The sequence below is a fragment of the Argiope bruennichi genome, chromosome 3 (assembly GCF_947563725.1).
Source record: "Argiope bruennichi chromosome 3, qqArgBrue1.1, whole genome shotgun sequence".
Lineage (NCBI taxonomy): Eukaryota > Metazoa > Arthropoda > Arachnida > Araneae > Araneidae > Argiope > Argiope bruennichi.
The window spans coordinates 25,473,075-25,492,470 of NC_079153.1; the positions used below are offsets into that span (position 1 = coordinate 25,473,075).

General features: G+C 29.8%; 1 protein-coding gene across 1 annotated transcript in view; it reads right to left on the reverse strand.

The window, feature by feature from the left end:
- Window positions 1–19,396, reverse strand: part of LOC129964150 (mitochondrial inner membrane protease subunit 2-like) — a 158,855-nt gene that overhangs the window by 128,123 nt on the left and 11,336 nt on the right. The window contains exon 3 of the mRNA XM_056078859.1: window positions 18,349–18,452. Within this exon, the coding sequence (XP_055934834.1) occupies window positions 18,349–18,452 (104 nt within the window). The remainder of the gene's footprint in view (window positions 1–18,348; window positions 18,453–19,396) is intronic.

Sequence of the window (19,396 nt, forward strand, 5' to 3'; positions counted from 1 at the left end):
TTAATATAATGGGTATATATTTCAAGTCATGGATAAAAAAATGGCAAGTAGAACTAAGAACAAAATCAGCATTTAGTAAAAATGAACATTAAAATTCTATACTTTAATTTGAAATAATGAATAGCATTTCATTTTTCAAAATGAAATTCTTTCAGAGATATTAATGCGAATTTATACTATAAGAATTTGCCACACGAAAAACGACAAAACATGTTTAGCCAAAATTAATACAAACGCCAAATAACATCTTTACAGCTTATAATCACATCTGTCATTTTATAACTATAACCAAAAGGCAATGCCCAAATCCCCTACTGCCGTTGGCTCAAATGATTAGATAGAAGAAGGGAAAAGGCATGTACCTGACTTAAAATAGCATAGTTCACGACCCTAAAAAATGTTACTAAAAATGTATCAATAATTTATTCATCGCCTTATATGAATGGAAATCATACAAGATTAATTAAAACTTTTTTCACTTACTAATAAATTCGGAATGTAAAAATCGTACATGAAATAAAATTAATAAAAAAATTATTTCGTTACCAAACTTGCGATATAAAGAAAGAAAAGAAAAGAGGAAGCTACAGGATTAGTTAATGGCGGAACAAAATAAATTATTTAAATATTTTTAATTGTAAAATATAAATTAAATATTTCAAACGACTTTAAAGGCTTTTCAAGATTTGGCTAAATTTCCAAGTTACAGAGCTACTTAAAGAACCAAATTAATCGTGTATGTGTTCTTAATCCTGTAAGATATTTTCTGAATCAATTTTTTTTATCAATGTTTGTATTATTTCGCTTCGCATTCAATAATTGGCAAGTACATCTTCTGAAATACTTGTTCAAATTCTAATATCATGTGTTCAAAACAGAACGACCTCCATAACCCTTTGAGTTTGCAAAATTTCCTTTGAACAACTCTGTATAGCTGTTATATCATGTTATTATGTATTATGAGTTATGTAATGTTTATTATATATAATATTTTGTATGAATTAATAGAAAAAAATAACTTCAAGACATTTTTATTTTCTTCCTGATCTATTTCGAATCTTACATTCTTTGGTAAGGCAGGGACAAATATAGGCAATAAATAAGTAATTAAATAGCGACTAAATTGCATGTGAATGACGTAATGCCTATTTTTAGACATATTAGAACTTCGTGAAATTAAATAACTTTCATTCTAAATGAAAACTTACAGAAAATAGATTACCAATCTTTTAACACATAATTTTATTCCAATCTATAGATCAATTTTAATGTATTAAAATTATTTTATAGAGCGGTATGAAACGTCACGTAAATTGAATTGTCATCGACAGTAAGATGCAAAAAAAAAAAAAAACCTCTGTTTTCACAGGGAAAAAACATTTAGTAAAAGCTATAATCGTTCGGTAATATAGCAAAATTCATATGCTAAGATCTTTAATGGAAGGTACGTTAGTTTATGCAGTGAAAAATAAACAGCAAGTTTTGTGTGTTTCAAAAGTTATAAACATTAAAATAATCATGTAATGCATTTCAAAATCAGAACAAACAGCCGAACACGCTCATGTGTGCTCACTTTTTCCTTCGCATCAGCCCAAAAAAAGATTCAGTTCCATATGTGTTTTACCAGAATGATTATTTTAGAAAAGGCAACTCAAACCTCCTGTAAAGTGATATTTTTGTGAATTGTAAAAAAATGATTAATTGTTTCGCATCTGATAGTAAATAAACTGGTAATATTCTCGATCTCTTCCTTGTTACTTATGAATCACACACAAACACAAACACACACACACACACACACAAAACACACACACACACACAAAAAACACACACACACAACTTGAAAATAAGTTGGAAAGAGCTCCAGGTTATCATGTGCGGTCATGCATTTTGATGGATACGTAATTTAAAGTGATTTAGCATATTATGCACATGTTCCTATAAGTTTAACACTCGGTTGCAGCGTGAGTTACATGAAATTCACATCTACTAACACCTATTATCTAATTAGATGACTTCTTCTCTACTAAATTTAACAGATAGCAAAGAATAGGTTAAATAGCAGGTGTGAATCACATATGAGTCATGTGGTAGTCAAAATATTAAACTTATGAGAAGGTGCAAAAAATATGCTAACTCAATTTAAATAACGCATCCACTAAAATGCATATCTACACAACAAAATACATTATGTAAACTACAGTGTAAACCATGGAAGAAAATGTATTAAAAATGAACTACGACGTGAATACTACTGTCTCAAGTGATGACAAACCAATCATTTGAACTAAAACTGTCTTCGCAAGCTGAATTTCTTTTTGACACTTTCACATCCGGTGATGCAAGTCGGTCGTTATTTGCCGGTAGTATTATTGATATGTCACCATCACATGATACATATGCTATTCAAATTTTACAAGGCTGCGTTACACTTGGGGGAATACATGCTAACTCTTATATAAAAGAGAATTATTAAAGAGAATTTTGTTCAAAAATTATATTTAAAAAAAGTTATATATATAAAACTAGCATATGTTTTAATTTTTTTCCAATGTAAATATATATGATACAAGTAAATCACATTTATTTATATATATTTTATAAAAAGAAGCTATGATTATTATGTTTTAATAAATTTTGTTCTTTATATTAGTGTATTTTAGTGAACAACTTTGCAAAAAGTTCCAGCAACAGAGGGAAAAAACTTTTTGTGGACTATATAGACGTGAAGGTGTTAAAGATGTTTAGACACAATTCTGACAAGCCAAATTCCAGATAGGATTAAAAGATGCAAACTCTGTTCCTGTCATTTGAAAAATTTAGAATTTGAGTAAAGAACTGAATTTAAAAGAATTAAAAATCACGACAATGATTACCAGTATCGGCGATTATTTGGTGATTATAACAAGAATAAGGTTCTCGAAAATATAAGAATTATGATGATATTTTTGTTAAAACTCAAGATACAGTGCACTTTTTGGAAGATTATATACCCTGTTTAAGAAACTATTTAAGCGGAAGCTATTAGTTTGCCGAATTCTTTATATGTAATGTAATGGGGTGGTATTTTGCTATGTCACTGATGAATTATCACGTTAAATGATCAAAGTAATATTTTGCTATGTTGTTATTCAATTAACGTTTTGCTGTTTTCCTATGTGTTGATATCTGCTTTGTTGCGTTTGATTTAGCTGTGGTTTAATATCAGAGTTTCGTATTTTCATTTGGAATAAATAATGTTAATCATTACCCAGCTTGTTGCTCTTCGCATCGTGCTCTCACCGAAATTAATTTTAGTAACAATACTTACACCCGGCCGCTATTGCAAAAGTTTCCAACACTCGATTTCTAATGAAGATATACTGCAGGTCTTTTTTATTCGCCAAACTTAAATTTCTAAAAGTTTACTCTATAAAACTAATAGAATTTGAGATCTAGGTTCACTTTTGGGGAAATTACATTCATTTTTATTTTTGAATAATGTATGGTTTAACGCTATTTCCCATTGCTAATTACTATTCATTTATTTTTTTGGATTCAATATTTTTGAAAAAATGTTCGCACAAAAAATTCATTAATTAAAAATCTAATGCATATATATATATTAAACTCTTAATTTAATCCAAATTAATTTCCAAAACTTTACCTTAATTTAGCCTTCCTAACTTCATTCTAAAATATTCTCTTATTTCGTGATCCAATTCCACTTTCAGTTTAATTAATCCCTTTGTAAAAATAATGCGCCATCAGTAATACGTATCAAATGAAAGTGATACTTTTGCCCTTGTCTAAGGTCACTCCAGCGGCGCATGGCCGGAAATCCTATGTTATATAAGGCTAGTCATCATCTGTTCGTCCCTTTTTTTCCTTTTCTTACTTCTGTGTGTGCCGAGGTGCGTTTTCTTGTATATAATCATGCCTGCCACTCGGAATAGAATAAAACGTAATTAAAAATACCAAGTCTCTTCACTGTTTCGAACATGCATTCTACTTCAATCAAAATATGTTATATATATATGTAACATATTTTGATTGATATATACAAAAGTATTAAAATCAAGTTTAAAGAAAAATCAAATAAACCAAATAAAAAAGAATCCGGCCTGAAGACTTTTTCAAGGGTCACCCTCAGGCAGGGATTCAAAAAAAGGGATTATTTCTGTGAAGGAAATGCAGACAAGAAAGTCTAATAATGATTCCTCGTGACCCGAAAATCCCCTGAAATTAGACCCAAGGCTTACAACCATTTTAACAGAAAGTAAAATACAAAACAACAAATTAGAAGAAAATAACCACTAATAAGTAAAAATACGAAAACAAAAATACCATAAAATAACACTTAAATCATTAAAGAAAAACAAAAAGGTAAGAAATATATATATATATATATATATATATATATATATATATATATATATATATATATATATATATATATATATATATATATATATATATATATATATATATATATATATATATATATATATTAAAATTTGATATAATAATTTCTCAATACGTTCTGAAATTCCTGAACCATAGAATAAACAATTCATTAAGAAAAATTTTACAATTTGTTTTGATGCTTCATAATGCGAAAGAAATTGAAAATTTCATGTTATTTATCAGTCGAATTGCATATTTTGGATAGAACCTATGTAACATATTTCTAAAGTAAGCCGCACAATTTTGGGCACGTTATTTAATAAACTTTTAAAAAAGAATGTTTTCCTTTTTTATTTATTAATTTTTCAAAAAAAGGAGCAAACATATTTTATCTGATTTCCAAAATATTTTGGGCTTTTAACTAATATATATTTGCTCCGTCGGTGTTTTTTTCTATTTATTTTATGTAAAACTACGGGAATATAAAAAAAGTCATTCCAAATATAGTCACAAACCTTAAAATACCATCTTTTTTTTTTTCTTTTTTTTTATGAAAATGTCTCGGAGTCACTCCCATCACTACTTGAAGCATTTAAAATGGGACACTTCGAAATAACTTCCAAAAACGACATTTTACAAGTATTCGAATCCGGAAAAAATGGTTCCAATGTCAATTTTGATATCTTTTTATGACAGATTCGTTGACGTTATTAAGAAAAAAGTAAAAAGATAACATTCAATTTTCGATTTCCCCCCCCCTTCAGATTATCCGATTTTCAATCACTGGATTCGATTTTTTTTATACATTAGTTGATAGATACTTGGATAATCCACATTCTACCATAATAAGAAATAAGTAAATTTTGTTGAATATTAATAAATTATTAATATGTAATATTTAATTAAATATTTATTAAGTTATTAACACATAATATTTAATTAAAAATTTATTAAGCTATATATAAATATTCAATTAAAGTTATACCGATTCCAGAAGAACTAAAATATTAATTTCAGTATAACCTACTCCACGTCATTAAATGGTTTTAATTCCAATTAAATCGATTAAGAACAGTTTAATATTTATGATTACCACAAGTAAGTTTAAGTATTAAATTGCAACAAATATTAAAGCTGTAAAATTTTAATAGCTTTTCACATAATTTGTTCGTGAAATACATTAACATTCCTCACAGAACCCAATCTCATGACATCATAGTTATATTAAAAATTACAATTAACGTATCAAAGTAATCTATTTCGAATTGCACTTTGTTCTCCTGTAGTAATGAAATTTCAGTTTATGACTTCTTGAAATGAATATAATAGCACTTACATTTAGTGGAATTTTTCTTCCTTAGCTTTTCCCAATAATGAAAGAATATCATGCGATTAAAAATTTGAAGGAACAGTGAAAATAATTTGAATTTCATTGCAACAATCAAATCTACTTATAAAAATTATGCAAAAAAATAAAATTATTCAAATTATTTTCTGCAGTTGCATTATTTATGCATTTGTATCATAATAATGTCATTTTTTTCTGGTATACTCAGTATAGAGAAAGTATAGTAATCGTCGAAAAATTCGAACTCGAAATTTCCACAAATCTTCGCGTTTAGATCTCACTAAGTTTAAAGAATACAACTTTAGAAAATGTCCCTCGGTCTGTCTATGACAAAGACACTCAAAAACGCTTTATGATAAATGTATGAAATTTGGTATGCGGTCTTTATACGAAATTTATAGATTTCTATGGAATTTTGATCAAAATCCGTTCAGAGGAAGACATTTCTGGACGACTTTCGAATATATTTTAACACGAAAATCTCAAAACGAAAGAGACAAAGTTAAAATTCGGTACACAGATTTAATGTCTAAAGTAGAAATACTTATATTTTAAGTCAAATCTGATAAGAGGTTGACCGTCTGTCGGTCTGTACTTTCAGAAACATGTAAACGCGATAACTCAAAATCGCAACAGCTTAAATATATCAAATTTGTTATGTCATATTGTGATTACAAGTGTAGTTTGGATATAAATTTTGGATTCAATCTGTAAGGAAATGCATATCTAGAGCACAAATTCGATTTTCGGATGCTATTTCTCAAGTGCCAGGGATTAATCACCAGGGAAAAAAAATTTCGCCAAGGATCATGATGGATAAAGTAAAAATACTAAATTCACGCCAAAGGTTAATATTTCGTACTATTATACGCCAATGCCATACAAGGCACTCTCTGGGATAACAGAGTTGTTAAAGTGTATGCAAGAAAGTTTTGGGATGACGCCTCCCGCTGTTTAAAAATTCATAAAATACAGGGAAATTACACAATAGTTAAATTGATAACATAAATAAGTAATATATAAAAAAAATTAAGTCAAATCCTACTCAGGTCAACAAAAAAAAAAGTTATTTTAGTTACTTTTTATTAAATAATTACAATTAATATAAATATGTATTACATATAAAAGAATTACAATATTAAGGGACAAAATAGAGCTTGGCGTCAAACTTCGCGACCATTTGGCGACATGGCGACGGATTTGGCGACCAAATAAAAATTACTGGACAAATTTAATTCATGAATTAATATTTGAAAAAACTGTATTAACATCAAGTGTCATCCACTACAAGTTTAAAAAAATGTATTTGAACTTGAGTGGATGAAAAAACAAAAGTATTTTATTAACGATTGAAAATTTCAACAAGATATATAGAGAGAGATAGTGTCAGCTAATATTAGGAATTGAAAAAATACTTTTTAATTCTCAAATAACATAAAAATCAGCTTTGACCTTCAAAATTTACAAGAGTTATTACAGAAAAGAAATAAAATCTCGCTGAATTTTTAATTTCATTTTAACTAAAACTTTTAAAAATCGCTTTTAGATGCACATTTTCACTCTGAAAGGCATCTCAGTACCAAATTTGGTAGTTCTAGCTCAAATAATTTATCCTCTAGAGTGCCGACAAGCACACAGACACATTCTTCTAGAGACAAGTAGAGAGATGCACGCTAATTCGATTTTCACTCGTAATAAGTAATTCTAGAACTCATTTTAAAATCTAGCTCCAAATCAAAAAAAAATCTCTTTCTAGATTTTTAAATAGTTTTTTCGATTCATTTTTTTAATTGCGGAACTTGTAGCAGATTCCTAAAGCTGAAAGTAATCGTTTTTTAATAGCAGAGGCCTCACGGTGAAGGACATTTGGACTGATCCAAGTATGGGGGATTTTTTCCCCTTTCTGCCGAGCACAGTAATCGTTCAGCAGAGCGGAGAAAAAAAGGGTTTTTCTTTTGAAAAATAATAATATAAATTTTTAAAAAAATGGAAAAGTAACAGTTTTTAGAATTCTTTTATGCATTGTTTTACAGCGATTTGCTTTATTTTAATTTCAACGAGAACGAAGTTATATAAAAGTACCTCATCTGAAAAAGTTTCTTATTTTCAAAAAGAAAAACATAAATACATGGAAAAAGCAAGAATCACAGGGTTGTTAGGATATGGTATATGGAAGAATTGATCCTTTCTATGATGGAATAATTTTTAAAAAAAGAAAGAAAGAAAGTAGTTTAAACTATTAAAAGCTTGTTACTTTTGCATTAATCAGATAAAAAATTTGATTAGCGTTAATAGCCTGCATATAAATATCAAATACAATCACTTAAAACTTTGCCACTTGCCAAACTGAAAAATGCGATTTAATATCTAGTCAACAATAAACTACTACGCGTACAAATTAAAGATTGTATATGTTACCGGCAAAGTATGAAACAACAGCATTCTATAGAATGCCTAGACATTGTACAATGGTGGCCAAAATTGTGGACACTTTTGAACTTTTTTATTTTTCTATCTTTGTATGCTTATAAAAAACGTTACGCTTCACAAAATGCAATGTCTTGAATATCATTTTAAAGAGGATTTAATACTGATTTCAACACAAAAATAAAATTCAAATATTTATAATACAAAAAAAAGTTGAGCGGCAATAATTATCGAAATACATTAGATGCTGATGACTGCAGTGAGTTATCAGTACGTAGTAGGGTAGTCTTCATTTTTTTAAATTACAACTTCACATCGATGTTTTACTGAGCTGACGAGAGTTTTAAGCTATTCCTTCGTTATTACATGATGGAAGAAGACAATTACAACCTCTATTAGTTTTCTTTTATTTAATGGATACCTCATTCGTACAAGAGTTTTCAAACGGTGCCATAAGCTCTCAATAGAAGTAAGGTCATGGCTGTTTTCTGACTATGATAACAATTCAATGCTCTTTGTACCAAACCACTCTTTCGATATTTGTACTGTGTGACAAAGAGCTGAATCCTAGTGAAAAATAAATTATGCGTTGTTGGAAAAGAGATCACTGATGGAAGGTACAAGTTTAGGTTCCAGAATAGTATCAATGTATTTTCTTGCATTTAGTGTCTCATCGATAACATGAAGACGACCTGGTGAATCGAAGTGAGCAGTGGACTGTATTTTTGCTTAAATTTCTTTATTTACACTATATACACTCCTTTTGTGGTGAGTAGTTCATATAATACATGGTTGATTGCGGTATTGCATTGCGGTGGCTTTGTTAAGCCTTACAAACTGAAGTTGTTTGCAGCTTCTGCGGGGGCTGGGAAGCCGATGCGGGTCAACGTTCTAATGAACCCCTGAAAGACTCGACCGGAAGGGCGAGTAATGGGGTTGCCGTAATTTTAAGATTGCCAAGTTTGGCGTTAAGACATTCGTGTGAACATGACCAATACTGTCTGCTGGCCTGTATGACCTAATCATAACACTAACTAAGTTCTTCATAATTGCCTGAATGCAGTCAGAAAGTATCTTTTCGCCTATTCTACGTCCTACATATTTTCGTTCAACACTACCGAATAACAATACTTTTGTTTCATCTCTCCATATAACTTGTGACCATTGATCATCTGTCCAATTAATGTATTCCTTTGCCGACTGTAATCTTTCTATGCGTTGCTGTAAATTGAGATAAGGCTTTTTCGAGAAATTGCACCTCTTCGTCCAACATCTAATAATCTTCTCCTGATTGTTCTTGAACTGACAGAAACCAGTGTCATTCAATTGACTTCTGATGGCAGCTGTTGACATTCTTCTCTCTTGAAGACATAGTCTTTTTATTCTCCTGTCATCAACAAATGTGATGCACCATTTTTCGGCCTTTTTTTTTTTTTTCGTTGAATTTGTCTCCTGATATCATAAACAAAACTTTCAGACTCCAGATGTAGTCACTGAAACACTCACCTGTCTTACAATTTCATACGAAAGACCACATTCTTGTAACACATTAATCTTAGTTCTCTTTCTATGTGACCAATGTATTCTTTTATTTGATGTCATTGCTTCTTGACTAAATATCACAAAAAAAAAATTTAATATTTATTAGAAATTAGTAAATTTTAACAAAATTTCTTACTTGTAATTTGATTACATAAAAAACAGTCTTTCTTCTACAGAACAAAACACACTAATGACTTTAAACATGATGTCAGCTTCTACTGGCAGTTATTAACATTTGATTGCTTCCCAGAACAAGAACAGTGATTGGTAGGGAAAGTTAGAAATTACAATCTTATTTCATCACTGTGCTTGTTTTTCAGATTAAAACAGATATAACTATTGTAAATATTTGAATTTTGCTTTTTCTCTTTAAAATGATATGTAAGAGTTTGTATTTTGTAAATCGTAGCAGTTTTAATAAGCATACAAAGTTAGGAAACACAAAAATTTTCAAAAGTGCCAACAATTTTAGCCACCACTGTATATAATACAAGACATTTTTAGGCAAAACATGATGAGAATTATGGCATGTTTTCCCTAGGCATTGTATGTAATACCTAGGCATTCTATTGAAGGACAAATCCTATTAAGGCAAAGTACGGAAAAAAAAGGTTTTGATAAGGCTATTATATAAACGACATGCATTTCTTAAACAAACAAATGTTATTCTGAAAAAATAATGACAGCGTCATTAAAAAAATATATATATTCAAAAAACGTAAAGAAAAATTAAAGTTGCACAAAATAAAATGTATGTCTTTCTTACTAAGCAAATCAAAATTTTCCTATAAAAAATAAATTAAAATTAACCATTAGTTGCAATATGGTAAGTTTGAATTACATGTAATAGCATTTTTCAAGCAAAGACATTTCATATTTTGGCATTTTGTTTTACACATACATTTGACGAAACCTTGACCGCTTCCACTGGACTGAACAATTGCGATTCATTGGAGATGATCTTCAATTTTGTCAGTGGATCTTCAATTCTAAGCAAGTTCATAGGAAATTGTTTTAAAATTAAGTCGATAGAAACCATTCTCTGTCCTGCTCATTACAACTGCCAATATATTGCGCGAATCACCTTGATCCTTGTCGACGTGATGAGTAGAAGCTTGCATAGAAATTCCCAAAAAAGCAAAGATTTTTTTTTTTTTTTTGCTTGCATTTCTAGATTGATTTTAGAATTCATTTTACCTTCAATAGCATTTTCAGTTTTGGAATAAAGAGTGCTCAAAATACCCCTTTACTAGATGAGATGTATTTCATATTTTGACGGTTTTTCATTTGGCATTCTATAAAATGCAAAAGAAATGTGTAAAATATGAATGCATTAACATATTGTTTGCTAGTTTTAAGTATTATATACAATGCCATATTTCCCACTTTGCTTGTAATATATATACTAAGAAATAAAAGCGGAAATGAAAATTCTACTTCCGAGTTAATGTGCAGAGAAATTTTTTTTTTTTAATTCGAATTTCAACATTGGCAAAATCAAACGACTGAATGGTTTGGTTTCATAGAACAATGAAATTAGTTTTAATTTTATCATTGCAATAAAACTATTGCTACAGATAGTATGCTAATTTTAAAAATTAAAATTAGTGAGAAAATTGTACAGAAATGAAATTGATAATCTTAAAAAAAAAAAAGATAATTTTTGAATTTTAAGAAAATGTACAAATCATTTCTGTGAGACAATATTTTTAGAAAATATAGTTGAAAGACATCGAAAACTTATTTCATTTTCAATTTACTAGTATTTTCATCAATTTTGGGCTTTGTACTTTGATAGCAACCACCCTCTTGGCTTAATAACACGCATGCCAAATTCCATAAGGATTGGACAAAACTATAGATTTGTATAAAAGATGTACAAACAAAGATTAATCTTCAATTTGATAATAAGAGTTGCATGTTACATTTTTGACTTCGAATTCAAACTACAAAATATTCTCGAAAAGTTTTGATTGGATTTTATCTAACTATATTTTGCCATAAATGATAAAAGAAAGTGATAATTTTCCTCAGCTTTCTTTAAATCATTTGTTCCTAATTCTTTTTTCTTTATTTACATATTACAAAAAAATCATATCAGTAAATAAACTCGTTAAGAAAACGCGAAAACAGAAGCGATGAATCGAATATTTAATTTGCCATTTTCAATTCACAAGCACGAGAGCATGCGGAATTTTTATTTCTGAAATCATAAAATGCAGTGCATACATATGTTAACAAATGAATACTGAACTATTTAAACTCATTATTCCTCTTCTTTCATTTAGTCTTTTATTTCGTTTTCCCCCCATCAGCTGAAATATAAAGCAAATCAGGCAACAAAATCTGAATGGAAGAAATATTTAAGTATTTATTTTATGTGAGATGAAAAACGAAGAGTTTCCGATTCCATATCATTTCGTTCGTCATATGAATGAGCAAATCTTGGGCCTTGATCGATATAACGAAAAACAAGATAACTGAATTTAATATCGAATTTAAAATAATATATACACATTATTGCCAGATTGCGCAAAACAATATACTCAGAAGTACTAATAAATAACAACGCTCGCCACAGGATAAAAGCAATGATTTCAAGATCTCTGGAATCTTGTCTATGTAAATGCTAAATATTTAAAATATCTTCAAGCACCATATCTAACCAGTAAATCACCATCATTCAATGAATTCCAACACATTTTTTTAACCTTGGACATCATGTTCCAGAGGTTTTTGGCATAAAGTTAAAACCAAGCTAACATTAACATTCAACAAAAAATAAAGTCGAACTTCGAAGATATATATTCTCAAAGACATTTACAAAGTTATAACGTTTTACGAGGTGATTCTCAACAGTGGAATAAAGGGAACAAATGGCGTCCGGATATGATAAGATTTTTTTCAGTCCATCGTCATCTTTAACTTTAAAATGTGAACAATTTATCTTCGTGATATCCCCGACGATAGACGTCCAAAACTTCTATATGTCTCTTTGTCTCAACACCTCCCTCACCTTAACGCTCGATTCTCAATCGTATGTAAGAGCCGTATGAAGGATGAAACTAAGAAATAATTTCGAAAAATTTCGAAGAATAAATGATAACAAATTTCGAAAGGCACAATCCGTTCTTAGAAAAATAAGCGTTATTTTGAAAAGTGGAACAGAAACAATTAGACGATTAGTAAATCGAAAATTATCACTTTAGTAGCAAGCCAAATATTAACTGGTTATCAACTGTGAAAAAAAAAACATGGAGAGTCATTTTGCTTTCCAGTTTTTTTTTTGTTTTTTTTTCCCCTCGTATAAGAAAAAAAGCACACAAAGAAAAAGTATTGATATTATCAAAAATTTTAAACTCGAGATTTTGACAAAATTCCACATTTCAGATTTCCCAGAGTGAGAAAATTTTTTTGTCATGAAATTGTAATGGGAAATGTAATTTTTGAGTTCCGAAATTTATAGATTTCAATCAAGTTTTGAAAGAAATTCATTCAACGGGAATTTATCTTTTCACTTGTTTGTATAACAACAAGCACACCATAACAACAAAACGAAGAGACCTAGATGGATAAAATTTAGTGCAAAGATTTAACAAAGCAAATTCGTATCAAATTTGGAGGTGGATCGTTTATTGGTTGTTTCTGACACGTGTAGTTAAATGCAATAATTCAAAAATGTAAAGACTTAAAATGAATAGAATTTATTATGTAATTTTATGTCTACAGTTGCAGTTCTGAGTCAAATTTTGGTTTCAATTGTCGGAAAAAAGACGTCGAAAATTTTCATCGATTTTTTTCTGCTTGGATATTTACCACATCCCAGCGATTAATTGCCAAAAAAATATACGCAAATAGTATCGTTCTTAATTAACGTTCGCCAATGGCATTCAGCTAATAACGCACAAACAAGAGAGTACGCAAGAAAGTTTCCGGAGAACCATCCCCGCTTGTTGTAAGATAAAGTCTCTAAAGAAACGTTCACACGAGGCCAACTATTGCGCGTAATGGAAGTCCACGCCTTCTTGAAGAAGATCACGTGACCACAATGGGACAACCGAAAATAGCTGTCCCAATGAGACAGCTGTTTGCCTTTAATTATATAGACTGCTGTTTTGTGCGTGTGCGTGTGCGTGTGTGTGTGTGTGTGTGTGTTTCCAAGCTCCGAATGGCTATAAAACTATAAGAGTAGAGAAGAAAATGGATTTTTTATGAAAAGTTACGTTAAACATGGCATAGGTTTCGAACAAAAAAAAAAAAAAGCTAAACGTCAAAAAGAATCGTGCCAAAGATGAATACCAAGAAGTAAAATAAGTTTGATTATTTGAATTGTTATTTAACAAAAAATTAATAGATGGAAACTGAATTACTGATTTAAAAAGTTTTTTAAACAAAAAAACTTTAGTGAAAATAATATACAAAAAAAGGATGCCTCTCACTAAGAAAACTTAAGAAAACTAAGGCCTTAAGAAAACTTTTTTTTTTTTTTTTCATTTTTTGAGTCAAAAGATTAAATTTTCTTTTATACTTCAATCTGCTATTTTCAGCAGTTTCCAGTTTTATTTACTTTCTTTTTATATGAGACAGGTTCATTTTTTTTTCTCTCCATTGTTATTCTTTTGCTAACAAGTTCCTCCTGGAATCATTTTTCCGATAAATTATCCTATAGAATTTTTAATTTTTGCACAAGCTACTAAATAGACATTTTTAAAAAAAAAATATTCAACAGTGAACTGCTTTTCGCTTACCAATTTCAAATTTACAGTTTGAATTGAAGAATATGCTTAATATTCATTCTTCTTAATATTTTTACTTTCTTGTATACACGATATAGAGAAAGACATAGTAATCGTCAAAAAAATTCAAACTCGATATTTTAACGAATTTCCACGTTTTAGACCTTCCAGAGTTCAAAATACATATATTTGGAAAATGTCCGTCAGTCTATGTATGGCAAAGATAGCTCACAAACACTTTGAGCTAAGCGATTTAAATTTGATATAAGATCTTTGCACCAAAATTTAAGATCCATACCAAATTTGGGGCAAAATCTGTTCTGATGAAGTCCGTTTGTCCAGATGTACGAATATAAGTTAACACGATAATTACAAAACAAAGAGAGCTAGATAGAGAAAATTCGGTGCATAGATTTAACATCTATAGTATGGACACCTGTCAAATGAGCCCAATCCAACTAAGGGTTGACTTGTCTGTCGATATGTATTTTCATATACATGCAAACGTAATAATTTTAAAATGCAATGACCTAAATATATCAAATTTGGTTTATGCTTTTGTGACTATAAGTGCAGTTTAGTGTCAAATTTTTGTTCTCATGTGTCAAGTAAAACATGTATAAAACACAAATTCGATTTTTGGATACTATTAACGCATGCCAGGGATTAATCGGCAAATAACTCGCCAAGGATGACACGATAAATTCTGGAAAAGTGCTAAATTCACGCCAAAAGTTAATATTTCGTAACTAATGTATGCCAGTGCCGTGTAAGACGTTTTCTGGCATGATAAGCTTATTAGAGACTATGCGAGAAAGTTTTGGCGGGACCACTCCAGCTGAGTATCTGTTAGATCTGACATTAAGCTGAACGTGCCTTCATCTTGAAACAATTAATTATAGCATTGTACGTTTTTCCACTGCGTGTAATTTAGATCATTTATGGGAAAAAGTCTGCTTGCATCATCACCAAGCGATGGCAGTTTTAAATTGATACTTGCTAATTTCGAGAACACTACTTTCTTTCTTCTAATTGTTGTCAAAATATTTGTTATAAAAAAAATGGCAGCTTCCTTAATATAATCAGCAAAGGACTTGCCAGAGGTAATTTCTTATTCAAGTAATCAGCACCATTTGGATAAGCATTTTTTTTTTTTTATAAAAGAATTCTCCTTTTATACAATTATTAGGGCTATTTAATGTGTAAATTTTAATTCTAGCACCAATAAACATCTTACTCAAATCAATATAATTTCATTCCGTCAGATTACTACATCAATGCTTCTTAAAAATGCTTTTAAACTTCCATCTTCTAAGAATCTGCTTCATAAAATAAGATTTAAAAAAATAATAAATAACTGTATCTGTTCTTCAAATAGTTTATGAATAAGCAACTGTTTAGATTGAAACATGAACACAAATTTCTTTAAAAAAGATAAAGTTGCAACATAAAAATGAAGATTCATGAAGTTTTTCTCCTACAAAACAATTTTTGGGTTATTCTATCTTTTCTTTGCATCTTCAGTCATATGTTTTGGCGGCATTTTCTTCGGTATTTTTTTTATTTCGTCCCTATTATCCGAATCAAAATTTCTATTATTATAAAAAAAAGCATATTGTGGAAGAAAAATACACAGTTTTATTAGTGCTACTGAAGAATATATAATACAAAAGCATCAAAGTCTTAAATAGGTGTAGCATGCTATCCAACGTTATTATATGATATTAACTGCAGAAACATACTTCAAATTTAATATTGAAAATATCTCAATAAGCCATTTTATAACGGCTACTAATCAATTTGTACCATTAAATACATCTATCATTAAGTTTTCAAGGCAAAAGGAATTTTTTGCTGATATTGTGAATATAATGATATGAATCATCATCATTATTCAACAAACGAGAGTTCTTTTCTTTCCTAATTCTGTTTTTAACGCCACTCTTTGTCCCCTTCCACATTACTTCATAAGAGTCCATTAAAATAGGTGTTAGATTTTCAAAAAAAAATTATTACTTAAAAAAAAATTGAAATATCTTCTAAACAACATCTAAAGAGATTAAATTTTCCACCACATCTCAAAGATGAAATAGCCAATCGAATCGAAATAACTTACAAAAACAAAAGGATAATGGAAAAACTCGCCAAAATAAAACGGCTATCTTCATGCCGAATAAACAATTTTTTTCTGCGAATAGTTACTTCGCTTTATTCCATACATTTCTTAAGAGGATGAAACAAAAGACGTGAAAATACACAATAGTCAGGCATTCCTTTCAATGCTGAAATTCGATTCCAAAACATGAACAAACTCCCGAGCTGCTCATGTCTTTTACATGCCAAATCCACCCAACCCCACACATCACGTTAACACACATTTTTACGCATATTTACATCCGCTCCCAAAAATGATGAAATTTGATTCTTAAAACGCTAAAATCCAAGAAAAAGTACTATGTTTGTTTATGTACGTCATGGTTACTTTTCGATATAATCGCCATAAAAAATTAGGCATTTGTCATATCGATTTCCTATATTCTCTTCAAAGAAAGTTGCTTCTAGATGGGTCTAAATGCTTACTCCTCTGAAGCTTTTTATTAGACTGGAAATTGTTTGAATTTTCTTTTAAGTAAACAATAGCAGAAATCTCTAAATATTCATCTTCTAAAGTCGCAATTTTGGGGATTTCAACTAGTTACCGGGGATTCCATTAGGTTTTATGACTATTTGATCAATTCATTGAACAACAGCTTCTATTGCCACAAGGCTTGCATCCTGGTTACCTTTCATCGAGAATGCGGCTTAGAGCTGAATTATTTTCTTTCTTTTTCGGATTGAAAAATTTGCAAGAAAGCCAGAGGAATAAGGAGCTTCAAAAGTACATTAAAGTTCATCTCAGATTACTAGAGATCCTTCAAAGAAGGGATCGGAAATTATTTATCCACCGATATGATATACATTTAAATCTTAGTTTAGTTTAGTTATATTGACGTCCCGTAGTAAAGCAACGTTAGGGTTTCAAATTTTTCATCACTCAGTGTATTTATTTTTAAACATCCACAGTGAATTAAATACACATGTTTCCAGCATATTATAAGCAATTTTAAAACTTCTAAGTAAAAATTAATTGTAGTAAAAATATTTAAATAATTTATTAAGAATAAGGCTGAAATACAATAAAAAATATCTATAAAGAAGTAGAAGCCACGAACAGAAAAGCAGCAATGAGTTGAAGTGATTTAAAAACAAATTCAATTTCCGAAAAATAAAAATGTCCCCCAAAAGACACAATTTTTTTCCCTACCTGCAAAAGAAGATGAAAACATAAGAATTAAATCATAATAAGTGTATTTTCCTTGATTTATTCCTTTTATAAAATGTGTATTAGTCTGTGTGCATTTTCCCCACACTTTCAGCATTTCCCTAAACTGAAGGGAAAACCTTTTTCGCTCACCGTCGGAAACACTTACCGTTGACATGAAAAATCAGACACCACAAAGAAAATATATTTCGCATGGGAAAAATTCTCTTTTTAATTATTTCTTCAAAAAGGAAAATAAACATGAATTTTAAAAAAATAAGCACTTTTAATGCCCTTATTTAAGGACCATCAAAAATAATCGATTACTAAGGATTGTTAACGATGCTAAGCATCTTGTTCAATAAAAGCTCCAAAAAAATAAATGAGAGGATATAATTATGATGTTCTTGTTTAAAGAAAAAAAATCAAACAAAACTTTTTATTACTTCATGCTGATTACGAGATTCCTTAATTTGTATAAGGAGTGGATTTATAGACAATTATTAGTATACTATAGACAATAATCAGTATACTTTGTAATACTGATTACTGAAACAGTATTACAAAAGCCTAAGGAAGTGTGAAAAAAAAAAATAGAAGATACTTACGTCAATGCAACGATATCTCCATGTTGCACTTTGAAATTACGAATTGCCCACTTGTTGAGAAGAACATAATCGTTCGTTTTCTGATCTTCGGGGTTCAGAGAGGGCTGCAAGAAAATAAGTATTAAGTTTGATTTATAAAATATTTTAATATCGGCATTTTAAATACAAAACTATAACTAAATAAAAAAATTAAGAGACCAAAATTGTTGTCTAGATGTGTTCATATAGTAACGTAGCGAGGACCTATGAATGCGGATACATGGTACAGCTTTCATATCCAATAACCATGAGTGAGTTGAAAGTTCATATCACAGATATTGCCCAAATTAACAGACCCGTGTTTTAGAAGATTTAGTAAAAATAGGATCGCACATTTAATGTCGAGTATCAAAAAGAGCGCATATTGCGCTCTTTTTTACATTGTACATTACATTTTACATTCTTGGCATTAATCTTTTTTACTTTCTCGTATACGCAGTATAGAAAAAGTACTGTAATCGTCAAAAAATTCGAACCAGAGATTTTGACGAAATATTTACGTTTCAGACTTCCCTCAGCTCAATAAACACATTTTTAGAAAAAGTCCGTCCGTCCGTCTGTGACAAAGATAACTCAAAACTGCTTTGAAATCTATTAACGCATCACAGGGATTAATCGCCAAATAACTCACCAAAAATGGCACAATAGCCTCAGTAAAAATGCTAAGTCTTCGCCAAAGGTTAATATTTCCTAAGAATTCTACGCCAATACCAAGTAAGGCATTCATGGCAAGTTTATTAGAGACTATGTGAGAAAGTTATGGGAAACCACTCCCGTTGATTTAAATTCGAAATTTCAGTCGCTTAGAGTATGTATCTTTGAAAATAAATACGATTGTTTATTTCTTCTCCGATTGTCAAAAGTTTATCTTTCTTGCATACTTTTTAAACCAAATTGCTTCCAACGCAACTTTCCAAAAACCAACTAGAAATGCCATTGTTGTCCAACGATGTAGAAAGGTCGTTCTACAGTACTCTTTCTTCTTGACTTGATTGAACCTTCATTAAAT